The following is a 21,102-nucleotide window of genomic DNA, read 5'->3' on the forward strand; positions in this document are numbered from 1 at the left end:
AACATCTAATTTTTAACATTTTTATCTTTTGAGTCTCATACCATAGTAAGCATCTCCCACAATATTTTGCTGTTTGAAAAATAAGGTAGAAATAAAGAAATTAATAAGCATCAATTACTTCCTTTCTCCATCTTTTCATAAAAGCAATACTGGCTTAACAGTCCTCATGATAACCAAAGTGGCTACTTCTATTAGGAAGGAATCTATTAGCAATTTAGTAGATTTATTTGAAAATTTTTGAGTATTTCTATCAAGTCTGAGTGTCACATAACAGAAAAGCTCTGAGCAAAAGTAGCCTGTGCCTCATGGATCAAATAAAATGCACTCTTGTATCTGGCACATATCAATGATATGTATCCCCTATTATTACTCTATTTGCAGTATATTTAATCTGTGAAAAGTCAGTAGGTCAGAGGCTGAAAAACAGCAACACACCATAATAGTCCATGGACTACAAATTATTTACAGCAGTCACATATTAACTTTACTGCACGCCAATCTGCGCATTGTAAGCACAGGTTCAGGTCTTTCAACATGAAGTTTAATGTGGTTTTTGAGGAACCACTTTCTTGTTCTTGTCAAACCATTGCTCCTGATTTAATAGTTCATGATTTTCATGTTTCCTGCTACTCAACTTTTTTCATTTTGCAGACTCAGTCATTATCTTAAAAAAAAAAGAAATGTGCTTTCCCACACTATCAAAAACGATAAGTCTACACGAGAAACTCCTTTTTACAATTAAAGGCTTTAACTCTTGCTCAGGAATCATGAAATTAATAATAACAGTTATGACAAGCACATCTATTTAAAAAGATTAAAATCTTTTACTAGGGCATCCTGATTTGAAAACATAAAGGATTTTTAAAAACATTTTTGCAAATTATTTTTATTTGTTCTCAGTTGAATCACTTTACTCTTGTTTTCATCTAATCTGGCCTTTTTTAGTGTCAAAGGAAAAGGAGTAGAGGGAAACTCTGATATTTAAATTTTTTTCCTAGTGGATTTCACCAGTGTTTAAATGAGTCTGACTATCGTGCTGACAAAACATGAAAAGATCTTATATTATTGTGAACAGCATTAACAGACTAGGAAAACGTTACCATGTTCTAAGTACAATGTTGTTTTAAATCCTATGTCCTTGGAGACTTTTAACAGGCAGTAGTCTTTAGAAGAATCTTACCTTCTAGCTTCATTCCAACACTTAGACATTTTTGAAATCGACAGTAGGGACAACGCTTTCTCTGTGTTTTGTCAATTTGGCAGTTCTGGTTTTCTATACATGTGTACCTTTTATTATTTTGGACTGTTCGCTTAAAAAACCCCTATAAGACAGAGAAATTAGTGAGACATATTATAAATCTAACACCCGTCTCTTCCATTGTTTCATTTTAAGGAAATCCCCAGTAAGTCTTTTCATTGCATCACTTGAGCCCTTATGTGGTTCTGTGGTTTGTTTTACATTTTAACAAGATCAACCTTCCAAAACAGCCCCAAGCCATAGTGGAGATTTTTCTGGCACCAGAGTTATATTCCTGAAGAATTACATCAAATCTTGGGGAGATTTGGCTACACACCATTTCATCTCAACAGTCAGAGAAAAACACATTCTCTATTGACCAGTAATTTAAAAAAAAAAAATCTGTTTTCCTGTTAACCTTCATGTTCCAGATAGGCACTCATGGAGACCTGCACTGTGTTTAAGTAGTCTGATACAATTTCAGTGGCAAACTGTTGTAAAATACCAGTGGAAAAACTGAATGGCAAAACGCCTCAGATCTTTTACAAATGTCAACACTAGATAGTTAAAAGCAAAAGAATTTACAGAGTAAAATGGGAAAATGTTTATAATTCCACTGGGATACATTCAAGTTGGGGAACTCTGTAAAAAAAATAAAAAGGTGAAACTAATGGAAAAGAAAAGCATGTATAGCAGAGAGCCGAATTTTAGCACAGAGAGTATGCTTTCCTTATATTTCACCCAAAAGAATTAATCAAAAAGAAAATTTGTGGCTTTATAATGTAACAGCTTTACCGGGTGGTATATTCTTTATGTTCATCCTCCTGGCCGTAAAGCGAAACAATCTTACTTTGTTATAGAGAATGAAGGGATTTTCCTGGCAGTGGTTGAAGTAATTGTACTGAGTTTTTCTACTTTAAAAAATATTGAAAAATAGCGAGCATCAAATTTACTGGGATATATAAAAAAGGTCTGAGATAAATCCTTATAGTTGATATTACTAGTAAATATATAGTACATTTTACATATTAAAATTTCTTGCATTTACATAGGTTATATACTATATTTATAAAAACTACTCTATTATAAACTAAGATCTGGTCTCTTATTCTTTATGATATAAATTTTAAAAAATCTTAAAAATTATTTTTGGAATAAGTCAGGATGCAGTCAGGCGGTTGAGAATTTCGACTTTTATGTCTGTGGATAAAAAATGTTTAGACTTGTAGCACAGAATACTCTGCAGTTAAAATGTATTTGGGAAATACTTTGTCATGTTTCCTCTCAAGAACAACGATGCTTTAAATATATATAAGTCAAGCAAAATCAATATTTAGGACTGTTAGCAATAGAAGTCTTTCTACAGCAACATCACTTTACTACAATAAAATATTTTAAAGCCATGGGACTGGCAACATTCTCTAAACAACATAAATTTCTTTGCCTTTTGAATTAAATCAGACACATATTTCTAAGAATCATCTGCCTAAGACTCTTTCTCGATCTCCTTTTTAATTGAGTGTTAAAAAAAAACCAGCCTAAATTTAGCTTTAAAAGGTAATCCAATGTTTATTTTGGTTTTGAACATTATATTTCTCAGGTAGCAATGTGTAAGCAAACCTTGCAGCTTTCACAGGTGAGGAGCCCGTAATGGTACCCAGACACTTTGTCTCCACACACCGGACAGAGCTCTTCAAGGTCTTCATCATAGGAGTAATTCACCATTTTAAACTGAGACACTGAAACAAGAAGAGAAATGTATACACATCTCCAATTAATTTACCATGTAGGTTTTAGTCCTGCAATGAAAAGCATTTTGGTGATTGGTGGGCAAATATCACCCGGAAAAATAAAAATAATTTTTACCCAGGTATACTGAAGAGAACTATTTTTATACAGCGAAAGTGAAATATCTTTTGGCATCAATGAGCATGCACTTCACATTTTTTTTTAATTTAAAAAGAATTCCAATTTCTTTTCATAAAAATTTTTAAAGTGACCGCTGTTGAACACATAACTGCAAAAAGCCAATCCAAAGAGAAACACGAATTGCATAAAGTTAACAACTAAGTTCCACAATGTCACCTTTGCCTCAGGGAGAGGAACCAGCACGCACATCACTCTCCCACTCCTGAAGTAAGTTTGCTGCAAGTACACCCTGCTTAGAAGGATGGCAACACCAATTTGCAAACACTTGACCGAGACCCTGAAGCCCCACAGGCCTGCTTCTCAGCCTCAGCCCCACTTTTACAACAGCCTGCGGCTCCCACGGTTCAGATGTGTTACATTAATCGAAACATTCAGTTCCGTGTTGGCAGGGCTCCTGTGCTGGGTACTTTCATCTCCCCACATTTGAGAATCTCCTGTAAAAAGAAAAAGAAAAAAGGGAGGACGCCCGAACAAAAGAAAAAGTAAAGAAGAGGAAAAGACACACACGAGGGTTTGGTTTCGTTGCAAGCCCTGTCTTGAACTTCACATGTTTCCGATCATCACTGCAAAATATAAACACCTCGAGATCGCCCTGTTCAAGTTAAACAGAAATCAGGCCGTGTAGCCGCGCCTCACTGCGGGGATTGGGTAACCGCCTTCCTCGGGAGGCAGCCCCGCGAAGGCGTCTTCGCTGCTAAAAGATGGATAAACTCCGGACAGGAGGGGCAGTGGCCGGGAGACCCCAGATACTACCTGATCAGTCCCTCCCTGAGACTCTCGACTCGGAGGGCAGGCGCCGCGGGTCCCGACGGCCAGGGGCAGGTTGGAGCAGCCCGGCCACCGACCGCACCCCTCGGGGCGCCTTCCTGTGAAACCCCGAGGCGCACTCGCCCCTGGTCCCTTGCTCAACCTTCGGCTACACACAGGCGCACAAACACCGAGTGAGTTTGTTTTAAGTTAATCAGTGGCATTTGCAGGGGGCGGGGCGGGGGGGATGGGGAGCTGATGGCCGGGCAGAAGTTTCCTCTGATTTGTTTACCAAAAAGGAAAGAGAGAAAAAGCCCCCACCGCATCCCCGAAGTACCGGCCACTCTATCACCGTAGTGGCCTCCTTGCCAATGACTTGTTTTTTTTTTTTCTTTTTAAAATAAAGTTTTTCTCTAAGTAAAGTTTTTCTCTAAGGATTCCGCGGGCCCCAGGAAAGGGCCGTGGAGGGGGAGGTCACTTGCAGCACTTGTCGGCTGAGGGCCGAGCACCGACTGGCTGAGTTGAAGCCTCTCTTCCCGAGACACAGAGCCCTGGCCTGGGGCTTGAACTGGAGTGAGTTAGCCAGAGTTTGGGAGGATCTCAGGAAAAGATGTTCCAGCAGAGGCAGGCGCCTGGGCTCTGGAGACGGAAATAACGAGATGCTGAGCGCAGTCCTCCCAGCGGAGCCAGCCCGAGTCCCAACCCTAAGAAGTCTGCGCTCAGGTTTTGGGAACCTGGGGGCTTGGGGGAGGCTGAGGGTTGGATAAGTTTATTTATAGTCCCATCTCTCCTAAAACTCGTGACTATTGCCTTGAGGCGTGTTTTAGGGACGGAAAAGAAGTGTACTTTACCTCCTCTTTCCCCAGAAAAGTAAACTCTACCTTCGCACCCAAGGCGCACAGAGAAGCAACCATTCATAGGCGGCCTCGGCGCCTACCTCGGACATCCAACACCGAAGGGACAGGGGCTGGGGGTGGGGACCCTCGTGGAAAGTTCAAAGACAGAGGCCGCTAAGCAAGACCGGGCATCTTTCAGAGTCCCCAGGTGCTGTATCCCAAGCAGGCTTTTGGAGAACCGAAGCCGGCGGGGCCAAGAAGTCCCTGCCTGGAGAAAGTAGAGGGGTCGATGGGGCCTTGGAAAGCTAAGGCCGCAGACAGGCACGGGAAGTTTCCCCAAGTTGGACGCGCTGCGCTGCCCTGGGACCCAGCAGCGGGTCCCCTTTCTGGGCTCCCCCACGGGCCAGATTACGGCGCGTCCCCGGCTGAGACCAGAGCAAGCAAGGGCATGGGGTCTCCGTCCCCAGGGGCTTCTCGAGGGGCAGGCCGCGTGGCCTAGAGGGAGCCGTAGCCCGGCGCTTCCCACAAGGCTTTCCAACCGCCCAGCGAGCGGCCTGCGGCTTCTCCTGGGCCCTGCGCCCGAGGGAAAGCTAACTTTCCGCTTTGGGACAGTAGGTCATCCAAGAACGCCCCTCTTGAACTTTACAAAGAAAATATTACAGTAGCATTTCTCTCTCATTTCCCCCCAAACTCCCTTATTCTTGCCTCCCCTACTTCTTGCTGCAGCGTCTCCCTGAGCCTCTTTCCCCCGAGTCCCTCAGAAAGGCGTGCGTCGGAACCAGGGGCAGAAACTTTCCTTTTGGACCCAACAATCCGCCGGCCTCACGGCGCCCAAAGGACAGTCCCTCTCCGCAGCTGGCGGCGGAGGGTCTCCCGATCCGGCTTCCCCCGCGCCCCCACTTCGCGGGAATCCAGGTGCCCGCGGGAATGCCTCTTTGGGCCAACCGGGTTCCCCCAGCAGCCAACCTACAAGTTACTCTCAGGGGCCTCAGCCCCAGGGGACTTCCACAGCCCTTCCTGGAAGCTTGGAGAGACCCCAGGGTCACCGACCCCACAGGCAGGACGCACGCCTTCCCGCCACCCCTTTTCCCAAGGCGGCCGGGCGCGCCGCCTATCCCGCACCGCGTGTGCACCAGCCCTGAACTCTGCTCTCAACACCTCCCAGTCCTTTCAAGTTCGCTCACGGGGATGGCAGGAAGCGTCCCGGGATCACAGGCCCGCCTGCCCGCACATCCTGCGCCGTGGAAAGGGCGAGGATGGAAGGGCGCCGGTGACTTTTCCTAGCATTGTTCCCTCCCCGGCCCAGAGCAACTGCGATCAACTTCTGAAGGGCTCAATACAGCCAGATCTAGAATCGCTATTTTGGAATGCGGAGAAAATATAGCCAGCGGGTTCTGCTTTTTTTTTTGTTAGCAATCAAGAGCTGGGAAAACAAATATGACTTCCATATTCCCAGCTCTCGGACTGAAGAAGAGGCAAGAAGCTAAACCGCTGCCCCCGCCCTCCACTCACTCGGCAGTACCCGCGCAGAGGACGGCCGTTGGGGTAACTTAGGTTCTTTTCAGTTCTGCCCGCAGTTCTGAAGTCGTCCAAATTCGATCCGGCTCCCGGTGTCCGCCCGAGCTTTTGGGGTTGCCCACATGCATTCTAACACCGCTAAGACCAGCTTTTCCGGAGTCTCCTCTTCTTTCTGTGGTTGACTTTCCTAGGCAGGGTGGTGTTGCTCCACACAAGAGCACTGGTTAAAGTTCCCACAGATTCCAATGACTGAGAACCTGCACGGGCTTCCAGCGAGACATTCCATTTCTTAGAATGATCTTATTATTCTAAAGTATCTTTAGCCTGAAGCTGCCCCGCTCGGGTTGCCACAGAGCTCGAAGCCTCTCTGCTTAATTAGAAGCGGCCAATTAGGCATTGCCTGGAAAACCTCCGCCCTGCATTGTTCAAGAGCCATAAACTTTTATGCGTGCACCTGGGGAGGGGGCCCAGCGCCCGCGAGCGCCCAGCCTGGCCACCCCTGCGCCCACGGGGCGCGCCCGGGGGTGGGGTGGCCGGGGAGCCCGAGCCCGCGCAGCGCCTGCTCACCTTGCATGTTTTCCGGCATCTGCCCCTGTTCCCCATGCGACCGAGCCAGTCCCAGGGCTTCCGTCTCCACTTTAGGCAGCATGACAAGGCGGCCGCGGGCGGGGAGAGGGGTCCGCGTCCGTCCGGAAGCCCAGCACCTGGACACGGGCAGCACAGATTCAACTCCGGCGGAAAGAAGGCAGGGGCGGCCGGGGTGCCTGCTCACCCTCCGGCTCGCGGGAGCGTGCGTCCGCCTCCTCCGGGGCTGCGCGTCCCGACCCCCGAGCCCCGTCCAGTCTCGCAGCTCCGGAGCCGCTCCCAGCCGCGGGGAGGAGACGAGCGGAGACGGCGTCCGGGCGCCCTGGGTCTGCTCGGCTCTGGCGGCAGCGGCGAGGGCGCAGCTGCCGGGCGGATCGTGTACGGCTGGCTCCGGGCGGCAGCGGGGGCGGCCCCGGACCTGCCGCCGCTCCCGGAGGGACCGCTTGGGCGACTCCCACCCCTCCGTCCACCCGCCCTCTGGCTCAGGATCTGCAGGGGTCTCTCTCTCTCTCTCTGTCGCCTCACTTCTCCTCTCTCCTCTCCGCCCCTTCCCCTGTCTCCGCTTCCCGCTCGCTCACTGTCACAAGTGTGCAGTTGTGAAGTTCCAGCCTCCCTTACTCCTCTCTCGGGTCCGAGAGCAGCCCTTTCCAGCCCCGAGGGCAGCCGTGCAGGAAGGGGGGAAGACAAGGAGAAGGAAGGTAAGCAGGGCCGGGGGCAGGGGCAAGGCTGGGATGAGGGGTGATGACAGTGAATGGGGACGCGGGTTCCGGACTCGGGTCGGACACCAGCCGCCAGCCAATGAGGAGGAGGCGCATGCTCCAGTCCCCTCGCCTGCCCCAGCCCCTCCACCCCGCCTTCACCCCCTCCCACCCCACCCTGGCCTGAGGCGGGGGATGTAAAAGCTGCCGGGTCTTACAGCTGGTGAGAAGCGACCTCTGTCTGAGCGCAGTGGCGAGGGATGAAAGGCTAGGGCGGCTATTTCCTCGAGCTGAGGGGAAGCCAGGAGCAGGGATGGGGATGTGAGTGGGTGTGGGTGTGTGCCCTCGCGTGTGTGTCGGGTGAGGAGCTGGAGGGGGAGTGTTTAACTACCTAAAGGAGAAAAGAGATGTTGAATTCAGTTGAGTGCTCTTCTCCAAAGCAGAGCTGGCCAGCTCTCCAGGTCTCCGGCTTCATTCCCCCGGGGCACTGGGTCTGCGGAGAGGCCCCCCATGGGCCCCGGGCGCCCTGGAGTGCCCGAGCGTCCCAGCTCACGAGGGGACAGCCATGCCGCTGAGAGTTCACTCACTTGCCGGAAATGTGAGGACCAGCAGTCCCTGTTTTCGCACTCTTCCCCGGTTTCTTAACTCACTTATAACGCCCCCCCCCCCCCGCCCGCCTAAGATTATTTTAGCGGCCGACTTCCTAAATTTTAGCGAACTGTGCTTCCAGGTAACATGCAAAGCTCAGTTGGCTTTCTTTTTCATCCTGGTGTCTCTGGTGGGATGATCCACATGAAGCCCAGAGGCCCAGCACTTTAAAAAACTTTTAAAGAACCATCTGTTATGCAAGTTCTTCCGCCACCAGCCCAGCCACATCTTCAAAGTTTTCAGATCTCATCCCAAGATGAAAACTACTTTTTCCAGCCTCCTGACCAGACGAGAAATGCCTCATATTCAGTGTCCGCTGTGAGACCGGGTAATTATCAGAGTCCACCCACAAGGGGGTGAATTTGAATCTCAAAAGATCTGAATTTATTCTATTCGAATGGCATAGAGATCACACATTCACACTGCCCAGTACAGTATTTGATGAATTGAAAAATACTCCAATCATTGCCATGCAAAATCTACACTTTTATATGAAGTGGGTGGTTCATACCCACCCACCCCTGGCCATTCAGATAATTTGGGCTCTCTAAAGGGATTTGTCATTTTGCTCTTCAGGAGATATTCAGAATCTGAGTTATTTAAATTTCAGTTTTAGTAGCCTCTTCAGGTTTCATGAAACCATTTAAACTTGGGAGGGGGCTGTCCATCAGTTCATAAGGGGGAGTGGGCTTGAGCTGCCAAAATTAGTGACACTTAAGATGCTCAGGTTTTCCTGAGAGTATCAAGTCACACTGTCAATCCATTTCTAGTATTACCAGTTGTTTTAAGTATCGTTGTGATTGAAGAATATATGTACCTACATAGTTCAGAAAGGGAGGTAAGTTTCAGAGCTCAAATCAGCACTCAGGAGAGTTGAAAGTAGGAAGAGGGTCCCACACGACCATGTAATTGTAGTGTGGCAAAAATCTTTGCGTACGCTTGAGGCTGAGCCTGACAGCCAGGCAAACTTTGTGATCACGTTCATAACCCAGCTTCAGCCCCAGAAGCGACTTAAGGCCACAAGAAGCTCTCTTCAGTCCAGGCCAGTCTGCCCTCCCACTACACCCCCTGAAGAGTGGGAGAGATGGTGACAAAGGGCCAGCTAGCATTCATTCATCTCCTCACAAAACAGGAGGGGCGATGTGTGTAGGGGGATAGGGCTGGGGACAAGATTTTAAAATTTGCACTTAAAACAATCCACAGTTGTCCCACAGAGGAAAGGAACAAGGCTTTTCACCCTGCGTTGAAGCTCTGGTCCAGGCTGACGGCTCGGCTCAGTTAGCAGCCAACCCAAGGGGCACCGAAAGAGCAGGAGGTCTCCAGCCGAGAGAAGACTTCCTTTTCTGAGAACCAGAGCAATTCCCAGCCCTTGGCGCTCGAGGCCTCCAGCTCGAGGAAGGGAAGGGCTCCCTAGGGCCAGCCCTCTCCAGATCCTCCCGGGGGACGTCGAAGCTTCCCCTGCAGTTGTTCTTGTCGGAGACCCGAGGGCACACTCACCTTTTCCTCGGTCGCTCCGCAAGGGGCTTAGGGGAGCGGCGGAATTCCCAACTCCGGGGCCGACGCAGAGAGAGGTCGGCGGTACCAAGCCTCCGACGCCGCGCTCATTACCGCCCTCCAAGTGCACTTTCCACCCCTCTGAACTCCCTCTTCGTTCCGAACACTCACTCTGGTCCCTTGACCCTGCAATTCCGGTGGGCAGGGGCTCCCACGGAAGCCGGGGACCCGCTTGCCCTGTGACCTGGGATCGGCCTGGGCGTCTCCTACAACGTCCTCTGGGCAGGAGGAGCCGGAGCCAGCCCGCGGCGCCTCGGGTCGGTTACCTGGGGATGGTTCTAGGTTGCAGAGGCCGCGCTGTGAGGCGGAAGAGCCCAGAGGACGCGGAAGGGGAAGCCGTTGAGATGCAAGGAGGGGACAGGGCCTGTGCGGTCTAACGTTGATGGTGCGGACTGGGAGACAGCTACACCACCGGCTGGGGCTGATAGAGCCCCCATGGGCGGGCAGACGCACCCCATCCTCCGCCCGGGGCGTCTTACCTGGAGCCACTCTGCCTCTTAGTGGAAGCACGCTTGGGAATCCACCCCAGCTGCGGGAATTTTAACTGGTGTTGGAGACCAGAGACCGGAACCCGGGAGGCCGGGGTAGACGGCTCCGGCTTAGCTACCGTGCGCCTTCTCAATTTCTTCCTGCACTCCCTCTGCCAACTTCTGGCAAACTTCTCTCCCCTTTCCCCCACTTCCCACACGCCTCCTTCTTTCCGACGAGACTAGTCTCCAGGGCTCGTCCTTCCCGATTCCGACTTTGTCTTAAAGCCTTGATTGACGGTTGCAATTACAAAGGATGATGGCTCGGGGAGGCTCCCGCAGCCTTGATGAGCCCGAGAAGCGCAGTCCTGGCATATTTTATTCAGGCTCAGCGTTACAGGGCTGTGCGCCCCATTCACCTGGCAGGCTGCAGCTGAGGAGGTCTCGCACTCCCACCCGCGAGGATGTAACTGCCTTGCTCTCCTCCCCGCCTCCACCTTCCCGCGGTTGCGCGCCGCGTTTCAGAGCGCGCGCCGGGAACAGCCTGCCCTTGACCCGACCTGAGAAGCGTCGGTCGGCCCGCGCGTTTAACGCGTGCAGGCTGCAGAGAGAGAAAATGCCAAGACTTTCAGTTTCCTGGTTCAAGTTTTCCGGGCTCGGCAAACACAGGTCCCCGGAAGAACAGAGTAGAAGACCCACCTCTACCGCGCGCATGGGTGAGAGAAGCCTCTCATGACCCACGCAACCTCGCAAACTTGCAAACCTACATCCTTGGAAACAATTTCTTAAGCCTCCTCCATTCCTACCTTTTGGTGTTTTTAAGAAACCAGAATAATTACTTTTTTCGTAGCACGTGTCTACATTTCAGCCCCAGAAGAAACCTAGGTTTTTTTTTCAGTCTCCACAATGAGGCCGGGATAGCCCGAGGGGAAAGAGAAGCAAGTTTATCAGCCCACCGAAGCTCGGGCTCTGCCTAATTTTTCCGCCCCTCCCACTCGAAAGCCCATCAGAAGCCACGTTTGCCTTTCTCTGAAAATTAAGTTTAGCCAGAACTCCGGAGTTCCGCTCCTGAGTCAGGGGGGTTGGGCCATCCGCCCCGCCTCTGGGCTCCCCACGCCGGCGTCCGGAGCACTTTGTTTTAAAAAGAGAGGGCTTAAATTTCAGCACAGATATCTAAATTACCAAGAAGCATTGTATTGGCCGAAACTTTGAAAAAATAAACTTCAATAGGTGAGAAGTTGTGCGTTAAAAAAAAAAAAATCCCTTTCTGCTGGGTGTGTAACTATTTAAGACATCATTAACAACAGCCGCTAGTGCGGAAGGAAAACTGCCAATTTAGACCTTCTACCCCTGAAAGAGTGCTGGTTAGGTATAGCCTGCAAATGGCGATTGCTTCACCATCACTATGGGAGTATCTTAATACACACCGCCCCGTCTTTACTGGGGATGAAAGTGCAAGGTGGAGCAATTATCTGGGTAATCTAGGTTCCTCCACCCCATCCCCCAGACAACCTCCCATCCCTGCCCTGAAGGTAAGGTGAGGTTTTTGGAGAGTTTGGCCTGGATTATCGAAATCTGCTGCTCTCTGTAAAAAACGTTTCACTGTAGAACTTTCTGACTTCATTTTCTTGGGGGCGTGTTGCCCCAACCCACGGGGCCAGGCGCGCCCGCCTTGGTATGGTCGGTGCCCTTGGAAGTGAACGAGGAGATCCGGTCTTGGGAAAGGAGCTGACTGGGGAAATAATCTTGGGTAGGTGGTCCAATCTAATCTAGCTCTTCCTCTCTGTAATTATAAGGGAGATGTGAGTCAGCTACAGCTCAAAACTGTGGGGCTCCACTTTCGGAACCACCCCTGTCCATCCTCGGGACAAATCAGAACATCGAGTGACGTTCTCAAGGACGATCGTGGCGCCAGCAGGCCACCAAGCGCTTAGTGAAACCAGCTGAATATTTGCATTGCCATTCCGTTCCCCGTGCCCCCTCCTCAACCTGGACTAGCAACTAAATCCTCAGCACTAGCCTATTCTAGGCTACCATTCCACTGAATCCGGCCAGACTGGAAGTTTCGGGAAGGACGGCGCAACGTGTCTCGTGGCTTCCAAATTCCTGCGCTCCTGCAGCACTGGGACCGACCCTCGGAAACTCTTGTTTTAGGACAGCCCTCGCGCCAGGGTTTCCGGCTCTTAAGATCAAAGAGAGCCGGGGCGCGCAGAGCTGTGGGCGTCGAGCAATTTGGGTCCCTCTAGGGCAGCAAATAAAGTGGGGGCTTGGAGAAAGGTGAGACTTGCAGGGTCTCGTCACCCTCGGCCTTGCGGCGCGGAAGGTCTGGGGGGTTACGCGAATGCCGGGTGCCGGGTGGGGGCGGCTCCTCCTCCAACCCGCCTCCAACTTGAAGACAACTTTTGTAGTTAAAAGATGGTGGCTGGCGTGCGCCAGGGCTTGGGGCAAATTCTTTCGCTTTCCCCCAGGGCTTTTGTTTGGAAACTGTGGGACGTTGCTTCGGGGACCTGGCGGCGGGTTCCGACCGATTTTCTTTCCAATCCTATAGAAAACCTCTGGAGGCGGTGGAACTTGGGGGAGCTGAGGCTGCGGACGTCCAGATCCTGAGCAAGGAATCTGCATTCACTGTGGAAAATGTTAGCGCCGGGCGTGGACCGGAGCTCACTGAAGGGGACACGCTCGGCTTTGCGTCAAAAAAAGAGGAGGGCGTGCTTAAATTCTCTCTTTCCCTATCCGCTCCCCCCCGATAAGACCAAATATATTTGTCTCTTAGGGGAAAAAAGTCTTCTTTCTAAAGTCAGTCACTCATTTTGAGTGATTTCCCTGCCCTCCTCATACCCACTGACTCTGTACCAAGTAGATGCTCTGAACTTTCTCTCCGTTCCCTGGTCATCCTCTCAGTAGCCATGTGAGTTGCCACCATGCACCACGTAACTGCAAGCTAATCCTCAGCCACAATCCAGAGGTCCTTTCCAGGAGACTCTAGAGTAGAAGACCAGAAGCACCTTCCCACCCTGCCCTGCCCTCAGGGCTCCCACGTGCTGTCTCCACCCCCACCCCCCCAATTCCCCATCCCACCCTTCAGAACTCACTGGGATCTAAATCTGATTTCTACTGTGGAATGGAAAGGAAGATAAAGAGCCATTCTAGCTTCATCCCGGAATGCCTTTCGGAAGTCTGTGTAGACCAACATTGTTTTTAATAATGCCTTTATATCAACAAGGGCAGAGAGTTACTACCTTGAGGAAAGGGCAGTGGCTTTCAAATCCTATCCATGGGTTCTATTTACAGTTTACTCTCCTGACAAGCTGACTGATCTTGGGTAAATCCTGGACCTTTCTGATTCCATTTTTATCAATAAAGTAGGGCTAACAAAGCAAACTGTATAGTTGCATGAGAAAGTGCCAGTAATTCAGCATATCATGCTGTTAATAAATATCAGTTCTCCTTTGTATTTCTCTCTTTCCCTCTAACTTCATTCGAACTCATTTTTCTGTAAGGAAAATAACTACAAAGGGCATCACTAACCATTATAGGACCATTAAAAATAGATCCTTCCAGTGGGAAGTACTTGCTAACTTGACTATCTTGCAGTGTTTGACACAGTCTTCAGGGACTATTACATTCCCCCCAGATCAAACTGCTTATGCATATCTGCATTCAGGTCATTTGGAATTTAGAAGTTAAGTATGTCTATTCTTATCAATCACAGAAATACACATAACAGAGCTTCCAAGAAAAACTAAGAAAGAGGCAGCCTTGTTCATTTGGCCAATTTCAGTCCACATGGTTCTCCCAGGCTTACTCTCAAGCTCACACTGCGTCATATTTCAGCTCTTCCCCAGGGCCTCCCCAGACCACAATGCCCCCCAAACTCCTGAAGCTCTTTGAAGCCCACTGGATTTCTCAGAGAAGTTTTTGTTCCAATAAGATGAAAAGCAAGGAAGTGCAGCCCGAATAAGTAGCTGTATCCTGAGGCAGGTTCCGGCCTCGGGGAGCAAGATGTCTGACTCTTGCCTGCGTAGAGCATCCCTAGAGGTGTTTGGGAGAGGCTGGGCTTCCAGGTGGGAGTCTGTCCCAGAGCCTTTCTCTAGCTCAGCTCATGTTCAAGGCTGAATCCAAGATAACCCTGGACATTGTGTTTGGGTGGAGGGGTCAAGTAAAGGAAAGGAGCATTACTAAGCCTCTGTTCTCTCTTCCTCCATAAATCTTTCTTGGCTATTGCAAGAGGCGTTGAAGAAATCCTTTAACTCTGCTCACAACTTGTGGATCCAGGCCAGTAAAGAGAATCTGGGAAGCTCTGTTCTGGAGGCAGGCTGGAGCAGGGAAGGAGAGGAGGCGCCTGAGCTCAGCTTCCTGTGGGGAACTGGCTGCCCAAGCCCAGCAGCAAGATCAGAACATGGGCGTGGGTGACTGGCATTCTAAACTGCACAGCAAGTAGAGCTGCCTGGAGGTTAGGGTGACGTAACGGGCTGTCTCATCTTCCACTGCATTGCATTTCCTTTCAGAGATCCTTATGGGCACCGAGCTTACTAGAGGTTATCACTGGAATAAAGTCAGACTCCAAGAGTGCCGAGAGGACCAGAGACCAAAATTTACATCACAGCCTCAATATGGTGTTTGCATTGTGTATCATGCACCCTGAACTACGCAGACATCACTTCCTGTGGATAATATACAGTATTATATTGAATGTGGATAGTATATTCCGTAAATGCACTTAATTTGAAGGATTGCATAAATTTAATGCAAATCAAAGCGCAATGTTGGGCACACTGCAGGAGAGTCAATAAATACTTGTTGTATGACATGATTCCTACCACACAGAGTCAGCTCTTTTGTTGATATAGACAAGTACTTGATTCTCTGTCTCTCTTAAATTAGTACTGCATATCATTCAGAAAAATCACTCCATTTGGGAGAAAGAAAAAAACCCAAGCCAGAAACCAAGAATGTGGACTAGAGCTGGCGTCCGAGAGCCAGTTAACTTTAAGGGGACAATCTGGTTATAACCTGAGCCTGCTGCTCTTGGCACCACACTGAATGAGTACCTCGAGACAGGCAGAAGGAACAGCTTTATCTTATTTCCACTTTTCTCTATGAGCACAGACATCTATACACAATTTTCCTGTAACCACCAAAGTGCATAGAAGACCTGTGTCATGCCCAGCTAGGACCCATAGACACAGCTTCTTCAATAAGCAGAGGAACCATTTCCTAGTACAACACAACTAAAAAAATGTAGAATTGGAAACCTTGACTGCTCTCTACATAGTTGGGCTCAGTTCTGTGGACCACTCCCCATCCCCTTCCCAACTTGCAGTTTGCCATCTCGAAGCTACCTGGGGAACTCAGACACTCTCTAGAGCTGCACGGTGGTTTCTTCTCAGTGGGCCTGCCTGGGGAAGTCAGACTCTAAGAGGAAACTGGCCTTCAGGGATGGGGTCAGCCCCTTCCATCCAACCGTTCAGTCTGATGGCTCCGCACTGTCCCCTATTCCTCTCCTTCAGCTCTCTGAGTGACTGTCCAGCCCAGAACCGCGGGAATGACCCTCAGCACCCCTTGAAGGCTACACCATGGACAGAGGGACTCAGTGCCAGCAGTCGCCCCCAGGTGACTCAGATGCTGCAAATAGGAACATCTCACCACCACCTGTGGGGCTGCAATCCCAGAGAACGAGGGAGGGAGTGTCCCTGGGCCGGGAAGGGGTGGGTGCTTTGGACGAAATCTGGAAAGTGGTCTCTTTTACCGGAAAACTGACCGGAATTTTGTCATCCTAGGATCTGGCGCCCGGAAGTGCCTGGACAGGTTTAGGGTGTTGGGCTGGGTCGCCGGCGCTGTCTGAGCGCCTCCGTCGGTACTTGTTTTTGAGGCTCAGTCCTAGCAGTCCCTCCGGGGCTAGACAGACCTTCCGCTCATCCCAGACTTGCGGGGGTTCTTCATTTACGCTCAGGGTGGGCCCGCCTGTGTCCCACGGCGCAGCCCGTGAGGTGAGGGGACCGGTGCGGGTGGCGAAAGTGGCCGCGAGTGACGCGACAGCGTCTCCTCCCCCTTCCTCCCCCTCTTTAATTCTCCCCTGGGGGCCGAGGGACGCCTTGAGGGATCGGTGTGTGTGTTCTGGGGACCCCCCTCCCCTCTTAATTCGCAGCCCCCATTCCGGCCTGCGCGGCCTGAGCTGCGGCGGGCCCCCGGCTCGCCCCGTGCGCGCGCATCCCCGCTGGCGCGCGCCCTCGCCGCGAGCCCCCGCCGCCGGGCGGAGGAGCGCCCCCGCGGCTGCCGCCTGGAAGGCCCCCGGGCTAGCGCAGCGCAGCGGCCTTGCCAGGCGAACGAGACTGGAAATCGTTTTGTGCTGCATCTCTTTCAGCTCCTTTCCTGCGGCCACACTTTCTTTTTATCTGCAGAGCAATTGAGTCTCTGTTGCACTCTGCTTGCCTGCCCCGTGTTCTCTTGTTCGTAACTACAGAACATTTTTTGGTAACCATTTCCTCAATTGATATACTTGAGGGTGTAGTTGGCCCGTAAAAAAGCAATCACTGCGTTCAGTGGAGTCAGCTGGTTATCAAGGGACCGAGAGGAAAAGCCAGAGCCCTGATTTGCCTTCGTGTAACAGCAGAGCTGGGACTCGGAGCCCATGACCGGCCCCTGCAATTTGCAGGGAAATTCCAGTCCTAAAGCCTGAGAAAGTGCTCCAGGAAAAGGTACAGGTCCCTCAAAACTAGGAGAAAGAAGGAAAGGCATGATTTCCAACAGACCACCGGGAATCACTTCCCTTCAGTCCTTTACTTTCAGGATTAATTGAAGTATTCTTGCTGTAACATCCACAAGTTTGTGACTTTCCATTGTTTGTTCTTTTTTAGAATGAAAATTAGCTTTATTTACTTCTGTTTATAAAAACAGGACATGCTCATCATTTTGAAAAACAGATAGTAACCCTTAATCTTTAACTAATGTTGGTGTGATTTTCTTTTCTTTTTTTTTTTTACATGACTTTCATTTGCCTGAAAAACAAAAGATTTTCCACAATATCTGCAATGAATGAGACACTGTACTATGGTGTGACTTGAAACTTCAGAAATGTTTGCAAGCTGTTTGTTCAGGTTTGGTCATTAATGACTCCATATGGTTAATTTGTTTCAAGCTGCCCAAATTTTAGCTTATTATTTCTGATTAAAAACTGTCAGAAAACATTATGGATGAAATTGATAAATTATGCATTTTATTTTCTGGCTGTTGTAGGCTAACAGAATGACATCCAGAAACAGTGGCTATAATGAATGATATCTGAAATATCCATTTGCTTTTTTGAACTTCAAGAAAGATAAATGTGTGATAGACAATTGGGCTTGTGTGCTTTGAATAAACGCAATAGGAAAAACAGTGACTTTAAATGCTAAATACATCAATGAAATTAAATTACATATATTAATGTGGTAGCAGAATAATAAATAGATGATAAATAGAGCAACTCCTACTTACCAATAGGTGTAAGTCCATGCTTTACAGAGTCTTGTAAATCCCCAGTATCTGAATTAGAAGACATTCTTAGTGAAACTATAGGCGGTCCTTTGGCTTAAAGCAGAAATCATTGAGCATAAGAAAAAGTGCAGCTTGTCAAATTTTGTAGCCTTGGGTAGGACACATCAGACGACAGTAACCCTTAGTGAAAGTTAAGAAAAAGGAAAAAAAAAAGGAAAAAAAAATCCAAGAATTCAGAAAGTTACAAGCAAGTCTTTCTCTGGACTCTGTACTTTTTCTAGCATTAGTGACCTGCTGTAAACCATGTATCCAGTTTCATGATGGTTTCTAATCAGAAGAATGGAAACTTGTGATAGGCTTGGTCTGATCACATGACCCTATGCAGGTTGATAAGAGGACCCTGTTATAAAGTGACAGCAAAAGAGATAAGAACTCTTGGCAGATAATGGCAAAGAAATGATTAACTCAGAAGTGGAGAGGTGCTATGCAGCACAGAGAGTGGAAAGTTGTAAAACAGAGGGGTCAGAAGATCATACTTAGTGGATAAAACTCCAAACCAGCTTAAATCCACTAACTAAATAGGCTTGTGACATACCCCCTTGATGTCATCACCTCTTTGCATAGAGGAGGACAGATGTAGCTCTTCTGACCTCTGTAAATATATTTTAGATGATAACATTGGCAGACATTAATTCTTTAAGCCGTGACCAGAGATATGATTGACACTTTGAAACACTACAGGTAGCATTTCCAAGCTTGTGGTCGTTTATTTATTCATGTTTTGTCAACCGATTTTTTTATCATGCCTCTTCATTAGCCGAAGAGTTAACCTTAGCTTGTTTGTACCTTAGTCAGTTGATTAAAAGAGCAGCTATCTCTTTAGTTCCGATAAAATAAAACTTTTTTAAAGTTAAAACTGGAAAAATGATGAATGTGTAATACATTTTCCATAATTTTAAAGTTATTATTCTTTGCTTGAACCTATGGAAAAAACCTGGATCACTCTTTGCCATTAAAGAACTCTTACTCAAATGACCAAGGATAGTTTTAGATTCTTTTTGAATATCCCTATAAAATCTGGATTCTTAGACCAATGCGTGTCTTTTCCCATGTTGTGGAACAGTTAGCTGTTTTCTTGTTTGTTTTGATTTTGCTAATATAGCAAACTTTTTTTTTTTGGCCAAAGATTCTATTCGGAGAACCCAAAATGTTATTTTTTTGGTTTTTGTTTTTTTGGTGAGGAAGATTGGCCTTGAGCTAACATCTGTTGCCAGTCTTCTTCTGTTTTGTTTGTGGGACACTGCCACAGCATGGCTTGATGAGTGGTGAGTATGTCTGCACCCAGGATCCGAACCCTGGAACCCTGGGTTGCTGAAGTGGAGTGTGTGAACTTAACCACTACACCACTGGGCTGGCTCCCCAAAATGTTTAAGTACAGCATATTCCCTGTCAAAAATGTATTTTTTTTTGGATTAGATTTGACTGCATGTAATAGAAAAACCAGAATAACAGTGGTTTAAATAAGACTTTTATTTCTCTCTTAAAAGAAGTTCGGAGGTAAGCAATCCAGGGATGGTACAATGGTTCTACAAGGTCTGCAGGACCTGGTTCCTTCCATTTCACTATCCCCTGGCTCTTGTCCTCATGTTCCAAAATGGCTACTAGAGTTCCAGCCATCACTACCAGAAAGCAGTATGGAGGAAGGAGAGAGAATGCATACTCCTTTTTTAAGGACCTTTCCTAAAAGTGTCACATAAACATTTTGCTTACGTCTCACTAGGCAGAAGTTAAACACATAGTCACACTTAGCTGCAAGGGAGGCTGGGAAGTGAAGTATTTTACCTGGGCAAGTAAATATGTATCTTAAATTAGAAAGGATTGGGTGGTTAAAATCATCCATGTCAGTTTGTTGCTCTTATTTCTTTAAATATTCAGATAATAACATGGCACAATAGAAATGTACCTATGTATATGTTAAGGGACCTGTGACTGCAAAGCAGCTGTTCTCTTAAAAATGTTTAGGATACCAAAAAGGTTTTGCTTCTGTGAATTATATCTATTAGTATTTTTTGTATTAGAAATTAAAATTAAGAGAGTAAAAAATTATTAATTACTTATGACTATATTGATTTATTGTTGTTAAAATATATTAGTATAAATAACACATTTTAAACTCAAAATAGCTCCTTTCCAAAACAAAATAATTTGTAAAAAGCAGCATTTTCAGAAGTCTTTTTAATGTCTAGCTTAATAGAAAGCTGGATTCTCATCTGCTTCTACATTCAGTCTGTAACGATATATTGTTTTGGTTGAAGTACATAAGAAAACGTGGTCTTTAAGAAATGAAGTTAGAAACAGGGATATTATAATGGCTTTTTCAGATAATTATGGATATTTTTCTTTGACACCACACCAAAACTCCACACATATTATCTTCTTAAAGATTAGTTGAAATGTGGAATCTGAAGCCATATTTGTGAACTTTGTGTACTCTATTACACTAAAATTCATTGTTCTGTTTAAACTTCAAATGCGCCTTTTACCTATGCATAATTTTGTTACATCTCACATGGGTAATTTGGAAAATAGAGGTTCATCAAATCTGGCAAATTTTCCAAGTGTTGACACATTTCATTGTACAATATCAAAAATTTTTTCAGTGGAAAAGAGTACCATCAGTTTTTAGTAACAGGTTCATTTCATATTTGGGAAATGTCTCCAAAATACCTGTGTCTAAATAACCATAGTTTGTCTGTAAGTCATTCTTTTTTTTTTTTTTTTTTGTGAGGAAGATCAGCCCTGAGCTAACATCCATGCTAATCCTCCTCTTTTTTTTTGCTGAGGAAGACTGGGTCTGAGCTAACATCTGTTGCCAATCCTCGTTTTTTTCTCCCCAAAGCCCCAGTAGATAGTTGTATGTCACAGTTGCACATCCTTCTAGTTGCTGTATGTGGACGCGGCCTCAGCATGGCCAGAGAAGTGGTGCGTCGGTGCGCACCCGGGATCCGAACCCCAGGCCGTCAGTAGTGGAGCGCGCACACTTAACCGCTAAGCCACAGGGCCGGCCCTGTCAGTCATTCTTAAAATGTAAAAATACTGTTCTGTGAAGGAAGCAGCTGCATCAGCTCTCGGCTGGGACAGTCACGTCAGGGCTTTTCCTAGAGTCAGCCGTCACGCTTTGACTTAGCGTTAAATGATACCTGAAGAATTTGAGGAACTATGGGCAGAACCATTAAGGGGGAAATTTCAGCCTGTGGCTCGGCTTGATTAGAGTTGTGTTTTGCTGTATAAAGTTGCTGTGTTCTTGAAGAGTAACATGTTAATTTTTACAACCCATGTCATATATTGAATATACTAGTTGTTCTAGTCAGAGAATACAGTGTTTGGAATTTTTTATAAAACAAAAT

At 47.8% G+C, this 21,102-nt stretch overlaps 2 protein-coding genes across 14 annotated transcripts in view; one reads left to right on the forward strand and one right to left on the reverse strand.

The window, feature by feature from the left end:
* The window catches only part of NR5A2 (nuclear receptor subfamily 5 group A member 2), a 124,345-nt gene extending 106,386 nt beyond the window's left edge, over window positions 1–17,959 (reverse strand). For 2 of the 8 annotated variants that reach the window (XM_087424324.1, XM_087424331.1), the window contains exons 1-3: window positions 6,835–6,958; window positions 2,858–2,976; window positions 1,181–1,322 (exon numbers count right to left, since the gene is read on the reverse strand). In XM_087424324.1, coding sequence (XP_087280450.1) covers window positions 1,181–1,322; window positions 2,858–2,976; window positions 6,835–6,916 — 343 coding nt within the window. In that variant the 5' untranslated portion in view covers window positions 6,917–6,958. The other 6 variants (XM_087424325.1, XM_087424330.1, XM_087424329.1 and 3 more) reach the window with 6 other exon arrangements.
* On the forward strand, window positions 6,751–13,671 carry LOC147912334 (uncharacterized). 6 transcript variants are annotated; one of them, XM_087424333.1, is made up of 4 exons: window positions 6,751–7,550; window positions 7,994–8,526; window positions 9,402–10,935; window positions 12,016–12,496. In XM_087424333.1, the coding sequence occupies exons 1-2, from the start codon at window positions 6,869–6,871 to the stop codon at window positions 8,335–8,337; spliced, it is 1,026 nt and encodes a 341-aa protein (XP_087280459.1). In that variant the 5' UTR covers window positions 6,751–6,868; the 3' UTR covers window positions 8,338–8,526; window positions 9,402–10,935; window positions 12,016–12,496. The 6 variants fall into 6 exon arrangements, 5 of the variants coding, with proteins under 5 accessions (XP_087280459.1, XP_087280461.1, XP_087280460.1 ...); XM_087424335.1 differs by having other exon boundaries at window positions 7,994–8,148; window positions 8,281–8,526; window positions 9,402–12,496; XM_087424334.1 differs by lacking the exons at window positions 9,402–10,935; window positions 12,016–12,496 and adding an exon at window positions 12,768–13,671.
* Window positions 17,960–21,102: the final 3,143 nt, after the last annotated feature.

This window comes from Ceratotherium simum, chromosome 36 (genome assembly GCF_057802395.1).
Source record: "Ceratotherium simum simum isolate JZ-2026a chromosome 36, ASM5780239v1, whole genome shotgun sequence".
NCBI classification, from domain to species: Eukaryota; Metazoa; Chordata; class Mammalia; order Perissodactyla; family Rhinocerotidae; genus Ceratotherium; species Ceratotherium simum.